The following is a 15028-nucleotide window of genomic DNA, read 5'->3' as shown; positions in this document are numbered from 1 at the left end:
ATGCAGCGGTCTGGATTTAGTAAGAATAATTATGACTGCTTCATCAAGGACGTTCGTAAGTGAAATTGGATATTTTGAAAGAACGACTCCCATGCAGCATGGTGTCTCTGCCTTTGATCACCCATTGCTCTTGCACTGTCAGTCCACATCTCAACACTGGGGAGAGGGCACATAACTTCTTAACATTGTTATGGAAGTAGTTGTGACCTTGAGGACTCCAGGGCGTCTGCGGACCACACTGGAGATGTTTCAGTCAGCAGTGGACCGCATGTATGACGGTGCTCCCATAAGATTAGTACCATACAACCTAGGTGTGTAGTAGGCTATACCATCTAGGTTTGTGTAAGTGCACTCTGTGATGTTCACACAAGGACAAAACCACCTAACAAACATTTCTCAGAACATATGCTCATCTTAAGTGACACGTGACTGTACATTATAACAGCAAAGTATTATACCAGAAATGTGTGTTTGGTGGGACCATAGTCTTATATTTGGTCTATTAACCTAATAGAAGTTAGCCATTTCACATTAAGCATGCTGAAATCATTCATTCTTATAAATTCCACTTATTATTATAACTTAACTAGGAAAGCAACGTAATTGTGTATCATCTATATGTGTGAATAAAAAAGGAGATGACTAGTCATGTTGGGCACCCTCTTTGAGACAGATGGTGCTTGTGTCCTGATGCTTTACTGTCAAACCTGTTTTTACTCAAGAATAGGTACCCTCTATGACTTCGGTTTAGGATCATTAAGCTTAAGGTACATAATGTTATACGAAAGAAAACATAAATTTTAAATTCTTACAGAAAGTTAATCAACGCTTAAAGATTGTTTACCTTTTGGTTTGTTTTTGTTTCCCCAGGTCGTTTAGGCCAGTTGGGTTTGAAGGAAGGGTTTCCATCTGCTGTGAAAAACATCAGTTCGGTCATTGGTATGTTCATACAGCATGCCCAGGATGAAGGTAACGCTTCTGTGTATTTGAACGGTGTTTAAATTGCTTGCATTCCTCTTACTAACCTTACTAACCTTACTGTGTGCCATGCTGTATGATCTCGCCGCCTTCTGGATTAGGAGATGGGAGTAATGTGAAAAGCTGCTGTCTGGCTACACGTTCAGCATTGATGCTAGGGCATGTGGGCTGGTGTTGTTTAAATGGTGGTAGTCCGCCCTTTTGGGCAGTGCATCTCCAAGGAAGAGAAAGCTCTCTTCTCATCCTGGTGCTGACATTCTGTCTCAGAAACTCTGTACATCTTCATGCTGCCGAGTGATCTCCAACACGTGACTTAACCTGGGCAGTCCCAGGAGGTCCCCAGCTGAGGTTGTGTCCTGATGACCAAATGAGATCACATATATAAAGCAGCAGCCCCAGTGAGGTACCAGTATTATTGAGAACTTAGCATCGAGAGAGAAGTTGGAAACCTGAACCCTTGTGAGCAAGTATTCGTAGATTTCCTTATAATCTACATACCACATGGTATGTAACTTTATATTGACCTAGTCTTTCATGGGAAGAGCATAACTCAAAGTAACCCTAATAACTGAATCTTATTTCCATTTGAATGTTACGCAATCGAGGAGTAATGTAGTTAAACAAGTTCCCCTCAGGAACACACCAGGTGACATCTGAAATACTGCATTCCATCCAAGATAATCTGGACATGGCAGGCTCTGTGTCTTCAGCTTTCAGGGTGAGGCTTGGCAGGTTGATTAATGAGAACAGTCGGAAGGTTCTTTCTCTAAGAACCTTCTCTGATTTTAGGGTAGCTGCAGAGGTAACGCGTATGTCTTCCATATGGAAACGTGCTCCGTACGGTCTGGGTTGTGTATTGACTATAAAAGATGGCAGCCAGAAGAGTGCCTAAGGGGTCATCTTGCCAACAGTGCTGGGTTGGGCATTTCCTGGAGACATCATGACCCTTCTCCCTGGAGGAAAGAGAATGCATTCATGCTGGGCCTGCTTGGGTTAGGCACCGTCCTTGCCCTGCCCCCCAGCCTGCCTAGGGCATTGCCAGATGGTGTTGATTTTGCTTCATAAATGAGGAGATCAAACCCCCATGAGAAGAGTACTGGGTCTGAAGCTGGTCTGCGCCACACCAGCCTGCGGCCCAGGTCTGCTTGCCTGTGAGCCCCGGCTCTCCACACCGGCCCATGTGTTTTCTTATTAAGATTGTTTTTTATATCACTGCATTTCTCTTGCTGTTAGACATTTTTCTTCTTCTTTTTAGTCCTTATTCTGTGCCCTGCCCTTTGCTTCTGTGATTGCCTTGTAGATTAGGGAGAAAAGTAGTTTTAAAAGCTGCCAGTACTACCTACGTTTTTACCAATGACATTTGAATGTCTGGGTTTTGTAATGATGTTGTTTGTTTATTTCAAATAGTAGTAGTTTGCCCTGTTTGGCAGTGCATCACTGTAACAGAAATCTACTACTTAATAATAAATTTTAAGGAAATGTCGGGTTTTTTTTTTCACTTTCTGCATTTATTTTGCACAAGTGAAACTCCTAAATTTTTTAGACTAAATTATTTAAGTGGATTAAACTTTAACTAAAACTTAGCTAAATTTTAATTAACTCCTAAATAAACGGATGCTCAGTGAGAACTCTGATATGCCATCATCTATGACCTAGGTGTAATCTATAATCATATGCTATAATCTCTAATCATGTAATCTAGTATATGAAAGTATGGTACAAGAATAGCTTTTCATTTGATCTCATTTCATTATGTAGTTCATTTGCAAAGTCCATTTATAAATGCTTCCGGTGGATATTTAATGGAGTCGTTTACTTGACAAATGCTTTGAGAGCCAAAGTTTTATTAAAACTTAAATATGGGAGTGTGATCCTTCCAGAACTGCTTTAGAAAGCTTAGCGTTGGTCATGAGAGGGCGAGTTGAGGTGCTGTGCCCTCTGCTGAAACTCTAGCTGTCCTGGGGTTACAGGCCGGCACCAGGAACCTGTGTATAGCTGTGCTGCTCTTTTGGTTTTTTACTATTTGTAGATGAGTCTTAAATTAATCTTTTCATTGTGGGATTTTTCCTTTATATTTAGTTTTCATTGCTGGCGGAAAGTATTCTGTGTTTGAACAGTATTTTAGTAGATTATAACATTAAAGTGTTGAATAACAAACATTGTCTTGTGTGATGACCGATGTGAAAATTCTTTTCAGATATACCATGGGGTATACAGCTAGCAGCTGTGTACGCTCTTTGTGACTTGAGTCCCAGCAATCCAGCAGAAATATCCAAGATCCTAGAAGCTTGGCGCAGAGAGACCTCTCGCAGCGTTCCCTCTGCGGTGGTCAGCTCCCTGGAAGAAGTCAGTGCATTGTGCGCGGAGGAGCTCGGCTAGGCTGCGCTGTGTCAGTGCATCTAGAGAAGTGCCTTTACATCTCTCCAGTACAGATAGGTTACAGCCTAAGGTTTCAAAAAGAAAGCTGCGAAAGAGGTAAAATGCCAAGAGGCTCTCCTCCCTGCGGGGCAGAGACAGGAGAAACCAGCAGTGGCCTAGCTGTTTCCTCCAAACCACATGCATTTCATTTACGGCTGTTGTGATTACATGACGTATGGATTGTATTGTTGTGTCTTGGTCAAACAACAAAAACTTGAACTTAGCCCTTTTTTGCTGCAGAAAGTGTCCTTTTAGTCGCTTTTTAAAATTGAGTGGCATTTTATAATGAATTTAATATAAAAGCATTGATTTGGTTCATGAGCTAATTTTGGACTTTGCGCTCAATTGACTGATTAGGAAAAAATAAATTGGCTAAAAAAGAGCTAGAAGTCTCTTCCACTGTCTTAGGTAGAAATGGGCTACAGCAGTTTTCCTTAAGGTACAGTGTGCTCCTGGTCAGAGTCCAACACGGAGAGAGCCCTTAGATACTCACTCATGCATTTTCTCCACATCTCTAAGTTCCTTAAAAATGTTTAACTACAGGTCAGGAAAAGGAGGACTGACGAGTAGACGCTCACGTGCCGGTTTTGTATCAACACCATGTACATAAACGACTCAGAGACGAGCGCAGGCAGATCTCTGTGTGTGCCGTGTATATATGGACAGTGCTATAATGTGTTTCACATTTGATGATGTTCCACTTTCGGAATTTTAGTATTTGTACATAGAAAATGGGTTTAATAACTCACCGTGGCTCTGATTTGTCTTAATATTCCTCATTTCTTAAAACTCTTGTATGTGTTTTTTTATAATAAAAAATAAAAGTAAGCCATGCAACGTTCTTGTTCTGATCAGTAAAGAGTAGCACTTGGCATTACTTCTGCTCTAACCAAAGATGAAGAAAATACTCTCCTCTAACCAAAGATAGAAGAAAACGGCCGGTCCCAAGGAGACTTCCCTTCTGGACGGAACACGTTCCATTGCCAGTGTGTAACCAGTTCCGAGTGTTCTCCGAGATGCTCTAGTGATACCAGATTCCAGAAAATTAAGTGCCGATTGGCCCTCAGGATTGGATTTGTTTAACAATCTTTAAAAATTACTGCTCTTTAAAAATTATATCTGACAACTATTTTGTTACTCCTTCCTTGTGTTTTTTAAGTAATTATAACAAACATAACTGAGATTTATAAACAACTCTGCATTGCCCTTTGGAAGCTTTTTGTTGGTGTGTTCCTTCTTTCTGCCAGTATTTACTGAGTGTGTGCTCCGTGCCAGGGGCCTCACTAGGAGGAGTTGTGAACAGGCAGCGAAGGCCAAATTCTCAAAGACCTGTGATCTGCTGTAGAAAAACCCCAAATAATCACCAAGTAAATCAACAGTCAAAAATTGTGGTAAGTGCAGTGAAGAGAACATGGAGGCCCTCAGGAGAACGGCAGAGACTCCTCTCTCTCTGTGCTGATCCAGGGTCCCTCTGAGCAGGAACATGTGAGGTAGGACCTGAGAGGAGCAAGCCAGCCTTGAGAGCAGGGGGCAAGTGTCCCTCCTGGACAGGTGAGTGCGGCTCTGAGAGGCACAGAGCCTGTGTGTGCGGAAAGGAAGCCAGGAGAGCCAGAACACTGTCCAAGGAGACAGGCATTGATTGTTCGGTTCCACAGGTCACCACCAGTCCCTGGGACCAGGGCAGCCCTGGGCTCGTTCACGCTTGTGGGGAGATTGGAGCAGAGGAGTCATGAGATTACAGCTCACTGGGGCAGTTCTGTGGCAAAGGGATGCGAGGAGGGCTGGCAGAGAGAGCTGCCAGGAGGTAGGGAGAGACTACGGTGGTGGCTGTGCAGACAGGAAAGGATAGATGGATTCCAACTATGTCTTGGAGGTAAGTTCATGAACTGGGATGAGGGCCAGGTAGGAATCAAAATTCCCGGGTTGCTGAGTGGGTACCTGGGACTGGGGATGGGTGCACAGATTTGGTGGTGGGAATCACAAATTCTAGGTGTGTATTTGTGACATGGGAACCGTGAGACATCCCAGTGGGGGTAACAGGGAGCCTTTAGAGGTGAAAGTCGGGGGTTCAGAGAAGATCGGGACAGGAGTTAGGAAGGTGATAGTCTGGAGGCCATTGAGAGCCCTGTGTGTGCGTAGTCACCCAGGGAGAAAAATGACTTCCCCACTTTGAGGAGCTCCTGTAAGTGAAGCTGTGGTGGGGAGGGTGGACGAGGAGACAGCAGGCAGGGTGGAGCAGGGTAAGGCACCTTCGCGACTGTTCCTGGCCGCAGCCAAGAAGGCCTGGAGGCAGGCAGTTGGCCACCTGAGCTCAGAGCCCGTGGTCAGGTGAGGGGAGCTGGCAATGCAGTGGTTGGATTTGGCATCCTGTGGGTGTGGGTGGTGGAGTCCTCGGTGAGCATTTCCCACGCAGCGATGGGCTTAGCACTGCCAGGTGAAAGGAGGCGAGGATGAGAGAAGAGCGGGTCTGCAGACACACTTTGGAAAATCTGTCTGGGGGATGACCTGTCATGTGGTTCTCGATAGTTGTTAACCTCAACAGTTTTGTGTGTTTTTATGGGGTGGAGGGTAGATTGCACCTGCTGTCTTCTGCCGGTCGCCATTCTTCTGACCACCAGGGGGCACGGAGTTTCCTTGTCAGCATCCGCTCCAGGCTGTGGCGTGATCATAGTAGCCCTCACCTTGCCTGTGGTGCTGTGTCGCCCTCAGAGGGTGAAGCGGGTTTTATGCTGTTGAGTTTAATTGCTGGTACCTAAGCAGAACATTGTTGTAGAGTTTTACCAGTAAAAAAAACCAAAAAACAAAAAAAAGTGAATAAACATTTGAACCTGGACTTGGGTGGGGCTTTAGGCAAGAGCCCAGGTCTGTGCACCCAGGAAGCGCACAGCTTCTGGGCGGCCCAAGCTGGGCCCCACGCAGCTTGATAAGCAGCCCAGGCAGGCCTGGCACGCTGCATCTGCAGCCGCTCTTGTGCTGGGCTGTGCGGTGGGCTGGCTTCACCGGACCCAGGAGCCCAAGGAGCTGTTCTGCGTGGGGCAGTGGTGTTGAGGAGGGGTGATGTACAGCGTGGCCAGTGAACCTAATGGACGTCGGAACCTTGTTCTGATGCACATAGCTAGCTAGGACTCCCAGCTTTTCATTCTGAGCACAAAATCAGCCTGTCCGTGATACTTGTGACTGTCATTTTCCACTACGTGATACTTGGTCACGTTGGTTACTTTGTTTTTTAAGATAGGTTGTGACAGTGTAGCTCACGAGTTTTGAAAGAATGTGAAACAGTATTTTGTACTTGGGAATGGTGTGAATTGCACCGTGGCCGCCAGAGGGCGCTGTAGACTCACCGTGAACCACAGCGTCCAGACTGCAAAGAGCGCCTTAGCTGGAATGTTGCCCAGGTGCCCAGTCACAGAGACACGTTTCCGTTCGTATTTTGGGCCTTGAATGGAGTTAGTTTCACTGCTTCCACCCATCATCTCCAGAATTAAATGGGAAAAATGTGTGTAAAAGATAACATGTAAAATTAGAGGGTATTTGAGAACATAATTCCCACCCCCCCTCAAAAAAAACCACAGAAGCAAATACTTTACCTGTTTGGTCAGATTCTTTCCTGGATGTTTTTTAATGATCCTAAAGCAAAGTACTTTGACACAACCCACCCCCCCAACCCCCGGAAAAAAGTGGCCACAGGGATAGTGGGTAGAAGGTTCTGTGAGACTCATGCCTTCTTAACCCATCATCTATAAAAAACATTGTCATCCTGCCCAAATTGAACACATTCAGTTCTTTTCCAATAACGTTCTCTCATGTAGAACCATATTGTAAAGACTAGTGTGAACAGAGCTCATAAATGAGAATCTAAACCCTGCCTCATTAAGACTGAAGATGCAACAAAGAGTTCAAGGAGGAAGGTTCTAGAAATCTAGGGAAGTTTCAAGAGTAAGAATGCCATTAACTTACGCTCTTTTCCCCTCCTTTTCCTTCTATTTGCCTGACTTTCTCAGAGAAATTCAATGTGCATGATTGTGAAACAAACAGGAAGTTCCTTTCCTGCCCTCTAAAGACAGTTTTAAGGAAGACCTATCTTTTAGCATGATGTTTCCATCTTAATATGCTCAGGTTCTTCTTATGACTTAGAGAGCCATCACTGTGTTGCAATGAGCTGGTTTAGCACAGTTACATATTCTAGCAATGCAGGCAAAAACAGAACTATGAGTGGAGCGCCAATGAGAGATGGTCCAGCTCAGTTTTATTAAAAGGAAAGCGTCTGCTCGCTTTTATGAAGGACTAGGACTTTGGGTTTGTGTGACCGACATTAGGACCAGGGCTCCCTGCCCCCCATGCCTGGCATGCCAACATTCACACCTGGAGCCCAGCCCTCCCCCAGGTGGGCCTGTGGCTCCTGGCACAGCTGGTGCTCCCCAGCACCTTCCAGGGGCTCTGCACTAGGGCACGGGGAGGGCAGACCTGGCCGGCTGTTCCCCAGACCAGTGGTTCTCAAAGGGCATGGCTTCCCCCCAGACACGCTGAATGCCAACTGGGCTTGTGTGGTGGCATGTAATGGGTGGGGGGAGCACCGTTAGAGCTCCTGCCCACCCTTCTTGCCCTGGGCACCTGCCCTCCCAGCCGCTCTGTGCTCAGGTCAGACCTCTCCTCTAGCTAGCCTCCCCGGCGTCCCCCTTCTGATGCACCGCAGTGGAATTTGGGAGGACGAAGAGGTGAGAAACTTTCACTTCCTTCCACCATCTAGAACTGAATCTAGTCCCTGTCAGGTTTTGTCTTTAATTTTGTATGTAGTCTTTAAGAGTATTATTTTTTTCTTAAATAGCCATTAATTGCTGTTCTAAGAACCCCACCCCAAGATGTGAATGCACAACTGGCAAAACTCAAGAGAAAACGGGGGGTCAGAATGTAGACACTGGCCCACCATACCTTTGGTATGCATGTTTTCATATGTAAATTTGTGTCATATCTCCACTTTTAATAGTTTAAATTGTAACCCAATGTATTTTATTATTTTATTTAATCTTTTCATGTAATTTTGTATTGCACACATGTCGTAAATTAAAAATTAAAACAGTCACATGCTGGAATGTCAGTCTCCCTCTCACCCCCGTTGCCTGGCCCTGCTTTCCCGGGGCAGCTCTGGGCCAGGCTCTCAGGCTTCCCCCAGGCCCACCGAAGCCGGGGCGTTGTCTGTCCATGAACGTCACCGCCACACCCACGCTTCTCCACCCCTGTCTTGTCACGATCCTGGAGGTTGACAGAAAACATGAGGTGGCTTGCTCTCGCCTCCGTGCTCTGCTCTTCCTTGCCAGAGTGGAGCTGGATCCTGCCTGCATGCGTTTCTACTCTGGAGGTTGTCTGCACAGGTTGGGTCTGGCGAAGGGAGGGCTGCAGGTTATTTGAAGATCTGAATCGTGTTTAACTGTTAAAATGTTGTTAACCCTCAGAAGCTGAAAGTGTGGGGAAGTCAAGTCTGGAGGGCTGTCCGTTTGTCTGCCTCAGGATTCAGGGTGCAAGAGCTCCCAGGGGGTTACTCTCCTCTTGTGTACCTCCACCCCACCCCAAGAGGGAGGAGAGTGATGCTGACCCACAGTGGGGGCCCTGCTGGCCACAGGGCTCAGTTCTGCCCTCCACTGCGGTGGCTTACAGGCCGGGAGGGGACTTCCAGCTCAGAACTTTTAAGATAGTGTGCAGTCTGTTCAGAATGTCATTGTTACAGCTATTCTTTGTGCTTGAGAAGCAAGGAACATGAGTTGTCCTGGAGAGACGCCCTCATGGGGGTAGGAGAAGGGTGACTCAGAGCAGGGTGTTCACAGGCCTCTTCCCGCAGGCCAGTGACCGAGGCCAGCCTTTATTTGCATGATGAAATCTGTTTGTTCACTCGGTAGTGGAGCAGAAAATAGAATTTTGAAAGCACTCAAGCTTGACCTTTCCCATTTTGTGTTTTTAAAGAGACTGGAAGTTAGCGCCTATCATCTTGGCGATCACCTAGAGTAATATTTATAATGCGTTTTCTGTTCATAAAGCCTGTTTGTTTAGTGATGAGGAAGTAAGTTTTCTGGATTTTGATGTAATTTTGAAATGCATAACTTTAATTTCTACTTAGAAACGTTGGCATTGGAAAAACTAAAGTAAGAGAAATACAATTCCAGAAACTGCAAGTTTGCTTTGCTTTTTCTCTGGCTTCTTTTAGCAGTACATCCCATTTCGTAGGGCACTTAAGAAGGAAGTGTGACTGCATGGTTGGTTTTATTCATCGGTCCAGCTTTGGGTCTTGTCCTTTACCTGGCATTCCTTATCAACTCAGCTTCCACAGTGTGACCCAGTGGAGAGGAAGGAGAGAGAGAAATAAATCTTCAAATAAGAAAACCCTTGTGCCTGGCTCCTCGGTTGATTGTTTTTTTTAATCCCATACAAGTGTTTCAGTGAAATATGCGTTGACCTCGTCCGTTCCCTCCATCCCAGTGGTGCAAGATCCACCAGTGCTGTCAAGTCACCAACACCGGGATCCTGCCCGGGGAACTGAGCAGTGTGGTCTCTGCTAACGCAAAGAAACCTCTCCAAAGCTGAAGTGTCTCCCGAGCTCTGCCCCTCAGAATACTGCACCCACTGTTGTGTCCACATGTAAGGCCTGTCTTCTCTGCTGACAGGGAAAGACAGCACATATTAAGAATTTCAAGGAGTCAGCTGGTGGTGTAGTGGTTGAGTTGGCACACTACCCTTTGGTGGCCTGGGGTTCGTGGGTTCTGATCCCAGATGTGGACCTAAATATTGCTTATCAAACCATGCTGTGGCAGCATCCCACATACAAAATAGAGGACGATTAGCACAGATGTTAGCTCAGGGACAATCTTCTTCACCAAAAGAAAAAAAAAAAGAATTTCAAGGTTACTTCCACTTTATTAGATAGATTTTAGCCCAGACTATCTCACAGCGTTTCTGTATAATTCCAGATTTACTTATGCACTTCGTTTCTAAATTATTACGCTTACACAGACTTATTCAACCCTTTACTCACAAAAATCTCTAAGAGCGATTAACACCAGACAATTTATAGTCATTTAGAAGTGTATATTTCTCCCCAACAATTAATTTAAAATTAAAATAAGTATTTTTTTAAATCATAAGGGCTTGTTTGAAATTTAATTTGAGTAAAAGTTAAGTTTGTGGTATTGATATATTTACTTTTAAACTTAGTAATATCTTCATTCACATCAACATATACAGTTACCAAAATAAAGACTAATGTAAAATTCACTTTAACATGATCTTTTTAAAGCTGCAGTGGGCCGGTGGCCTGAGGAAGGAGCAGGCTCTCCCCTTCTGAATCCCTGCAGGTTGGGCATCCAGACCAGTGTGTAGCTACCGCATCAAGAAGGACACACATCTCCCAGACCCTCTAAATCCTGAAGACGGCTTTAAAACTCTGGCCCTGAAGGCGGCTGGAAACCACAGACACGCCATTCCTTGTCAGGAGTAAGAGAGGGAATCCTGCAGAACTGCAGACTCATAGCACAACTAAAAATGCTGAATCAAATAGTTTAAATATAATGCACAGTTGAGCTGGCGAATGTGGGAAAGAACAAGGAGGAATCATGGAGCATTTGCCCAGATGGGAGTGGTGTGGGGGTAACCAGTCTCTGATGGCCTACAGACTGAAGTTCACAGGCCGCAAGGGAGGGCAAAGGACACAAGGCCAGGGCCAGAATAACAGGCTTCCCATCAGTGAGAACCCCACCCACTGAGGCCAGGATTCCCATACAGAGGAGTCTTTGGATCAAGCCAAGAAAAACCCACAGGGGGATAAAGTAGGGGTGGAGCAGCAAAACATACACACAGATGACTGCATCTCCCGTGAGATTCCTACCCAAAGGCCAGCACTCGTGAATTTGGGAAGTAATGTACACCACTTGTGTGGTCCCCATTCCCCCAAATTAGTTTACGGTGCCCTCAGCTTGGTATGCTACCAAGTACCTGGAAAAGACAGACACAGATCCTCATTAGAGAAGGATTGTTTTAATCCCAGGCCTTGAAGAATCCCCACAGATAAAGCTCCAGGTAGCATGAATTCATACTCATATCCACAAAATTACTAAACAAAACAAGAAAGAAGAAAACTCCGTGAGTGAGAATTTCCAGAAACAACAGACTCTGTTTGCAATCAGATATGTAGACTTTATCTATGTTTTATTTGTCAGCTTTAGAATACATAAAATGTGTGTTTAATATGTTTAAAGCAATGAGGAGAATATCAAAGTTTGACAGAAGAATAAGAGATTATGAAAATTTATTGGACAGCAGATTTGCATGAGATCAAATGGAACTTCTAAGAATAAAAAGATACAGATACACACAATATACACATACTTCAGAATATAAAGGCAAGGGACAGGATAAAAGCTGATTAAAAGTTACACGTGATGAGATCTTAGAATAAGATTGGCCTGAAAATAATTATCCAGAAAACAACATAGAGAGACGAAATGATAGAAAATAGAAGCTGAGAGATGTGGAAGAGATCTCTCTGGTTAGAATGTTAGAAAATGACAAAAGACAGTTGCTCTCAATAACCCAAACAAGATGTAGAAGCCACAAAATCATAGACTTTGCAAACCAATCAGAGACCTAAAGATGCAAAAACAAAGAAAACAAAACAAAACCCCAAAACATAAGTGAACTAAACTCAAGAAAATGGCAATTTTTTCAGAGAGGAGAAGAGACCCATAGTGACTCTCATTCTTGGTATGGATACAAGAGAAGAGGAATCTGTCATAGATGGGGATAAGGAAAAATTAGCATGAACTTTAACAAACTTATAACGGCCCCACATGGCTGACGGATTAGAGGAACCCCAGTCCCTGAGCAAGTTTTTCCCATAGGCCCTCAAGTGCTCGGGGTTGGTATGCCAAAGGCCGGAGGGCCTGACAGCAAGCTGGGAGACTTCCCGAAGCTCCTGGCACCTTCTTCAAGTCCCAGGCAACCACCTACAAAAGGAGGGTGAAGCAGAGTGTGAGATCTGAGATGCATCAGCCAGAGGCACTCTGGACTTTCAGAGACCAGAGAGAACCCTCCTCTCCCCAGACTCCTCGCGTTTTCCCCTGACAAAAGCTGGGAGTGAGGCAGGAGAGCTGGAAGGAACCCCTCCAAGGCCTTCCAAGTGGGACATGATCCCACAGGTGTCCAAAGCCTGAGGCTGGACTGGAAGACAAAGAGAACTCCCCAACAATGAGCAGAGCTATCAGCTGAGTTGTGAATCAGAGAGAGAGCTCTCATGGTGTGGAAAACTGGTGGTTTGTGGAACATGAAGAAATTTGGGAAATCTTGCTTGTGCTCAGACTCCAGTCACTGCAGAATGGAAAATCCTGAACTCACTCTCAAAATGTGTCAGGCTAGTGGTGAATTGAAGCAAACTAGCCAAAAACCTCAGACCTAACTTAATGATAGAAAAAATTTAATCAATTGCCCTAAACTAGCGGCCTGACACAGGAAAAGAAGTGCCCTTTTCTAAAGGGAAATATTGTTTACTTCAGTCTCTACTGATGTCTCATGATGAAGAAGGAAAACAGTTAGTAGAAGTAGACCCATAGATGACCCTGATGTTGGAATTATTTGAAAGCGTCATAACTAGAAATATGCTAAATCACCTATTGGAAAACCTGTATATGTGAGGAGACAGTGAATTTCAGCAGACACACAGAAACTATAAAAGTGAACCAAGCAGAAATGTTAGAAATGAGAAATACAATATCAGATAGAAGTATTGTATTGGGTTTAATAACAGCGACTCGGCAGAGGAAATAATCAGTGAGCTTGAGGACAGGCTCATCGACCGTATCCAAACTGAAACACAAAGAGGAAAAACAGCAAACAAAAAATGAACAAAACCAAAAGCCAGAATAGATTAAAGTGTCTTAATTTGTGTGACAGTATCAAGTGGTCCAACATATGTATAACTAGAACCTAAAAAGGAGAAAAGAGATTGAGGAAGAATAAGTATTTAGTTAGATATTTGCTCAGAATGGTCTAAAATTGATGAAAGACAACCCACAAATCAAAAATGCTCAGGAAACACCAATCAGGAAAAATACAGAAGATACACACACACCACATGTATACAAACGACTGTCAATCTAGAATTTCTGCAAAACTAGCCTTAAAAAATGAAGATAAGGTAATCCCAAAATGTTACAGCCTACATAATTTTGTTCTTGAAATGAGAAGACTATAGAAAGGGGAGACAGATTAGTGGTAACCAGGGGTCATAGATGGGGAGAGAGAGCAGAGAGTTAGGTGTTACTAAAAAGGACAACATGAGAAATCCTGTAGTGAGGGAATGTTCTGTAGCTTGATTGCAGCAATGTTAATATCCTGATTATGGTCTTGTACTGAAGTTTTGCGGAATATTATCATTGGAGGAAACTGAGTAAAGGACATATGGAATCTCTCTGTATTTCTTACAAATGCATGTGAATCTACAATTATTTCAAAGTAAAAAGATTAATTTAAAAATGGAGGCAAAATAAATAAATTTTGAGAAGATGAAAGCTGAGAGAATTTCTCTCCCTCAGAAGTTCTGTACAAGAAATACTAAAAGAAATACATTTCTTCAGGCTAACGAAAAATTATGTCAGCTTCAACCCTTCATTCATCAGGAAGCTTCAGTCATCAGGAAGCAATGATGAGCATCAGAAAAGGTACATGTTTATATAAATATAAAAGACATTATAAATGTATGTGTGTGTATTCTTGAAACTGTGCAGATATATCTGTGCATGGTAAATTTCATAACCTAAAAATAATGGAGAGGGGAAGAAATTAAGGGAGGTACTTTCTTTCGGAGAGTCTGTCACGTGTTGTGTTACTCAGAGGAGGGATGAAAAGGAAGTGCTATTTTGATAGCAAGGAGACTCACAGCGATAAATAAATGTGGTTGGCAAGTCAGAGTGGTCCCACATAGAGGAGCTTGGAATGCAGGAGGAGGAGTTGGATCCCATGAGGTCATCTAACACTGCCAGGGGTATTAAAGCCAGTTGTCAAAACCTGTGTTAATAGCCAAATTGAGGAAAGAGTATATTGTTGTTCTATGTTAATATCTTGTAATTCAGGTTTTAAAAGTGCCTTATATGAGATCCATTTTTGAAAAAAGAACCTCAATCACTAATTCACTGCATACAAAACCTATTTGAGCTAGATCCTAGACCTAAATGTAAAAGCTAAAACAAGAAAACATGGAAGACTATGTCTGTGATCTTGAGGTAAGAAAAGATTTCTTGAGACAAAAGTCATCATCATCAAATCAAAAATGATAAACTACATCAAAACAACAAAAAAAATCCCCATCATAAAACGTTATCAATACAATAAACAGGCAAGTCACAGACTGAGAATATATTCATAAGACAAAGTATCTGTATCCAGAATATGTAAAGAACTCTCAGAACTCAAGAAGACAGCACAATTTTAACAAGAGACCAAGGCAAACAGGCACATTGCAAAAGAAGAGATATAAATGGTCAATAAACACATGAAAAACTGCTCGATTTCCTTCATCTTTAAGAAAAGGCAAATTAAAAACGCAATGAGCTATTACCACACCCCCCACTAGAATATATAAAATGCACAAGGTCGG

General features: G+C 43.6%; 1 protein-coding gene across 1 annotated transcript in view; it reads left to right on the top strand.

Moving 5' to 3' along the window:
- Positions 1–4610, top strand: part of ICE1 (interactor of little elongation complex ELL subunit 1) — a 58775-nt gene extending 54165 nt beyond the window's left edge. Inside the window, exons 18-19 of the mRNA XM_070587237.1 lie at positions 871–969; positions 3176–4610. Coding sequence (XP_070443338.1) covers positions 871–969; positions 3176–3357 — 281 coding nt within the window. The 3' untranslated portion in view covers positions 3358–4610. The remainder of the gene's footprint in view (positions 1–870; positions 970–3175) is intronic.
- Positions 4611–15028: the final 10418 nt, after the last annotated feature.

This window comes from Equus przewalskii, chromosome 20 (genome assembly GCF_037783145.1).
Source record: "Equus przewalskii isolate Varuska chromosome 20, EquPr2, whole genome shotgun sequence".
In the NCBI taxonomy this organism is placed as follows: Eukaryota; Metazoa; Chordata; class Mammalia; order Perissodactyla; family Equidae; genus Equus; species Equus przewalskii.
This window is presented reverse-complemented; position numbering and strand designations above follow the sequence as displayed.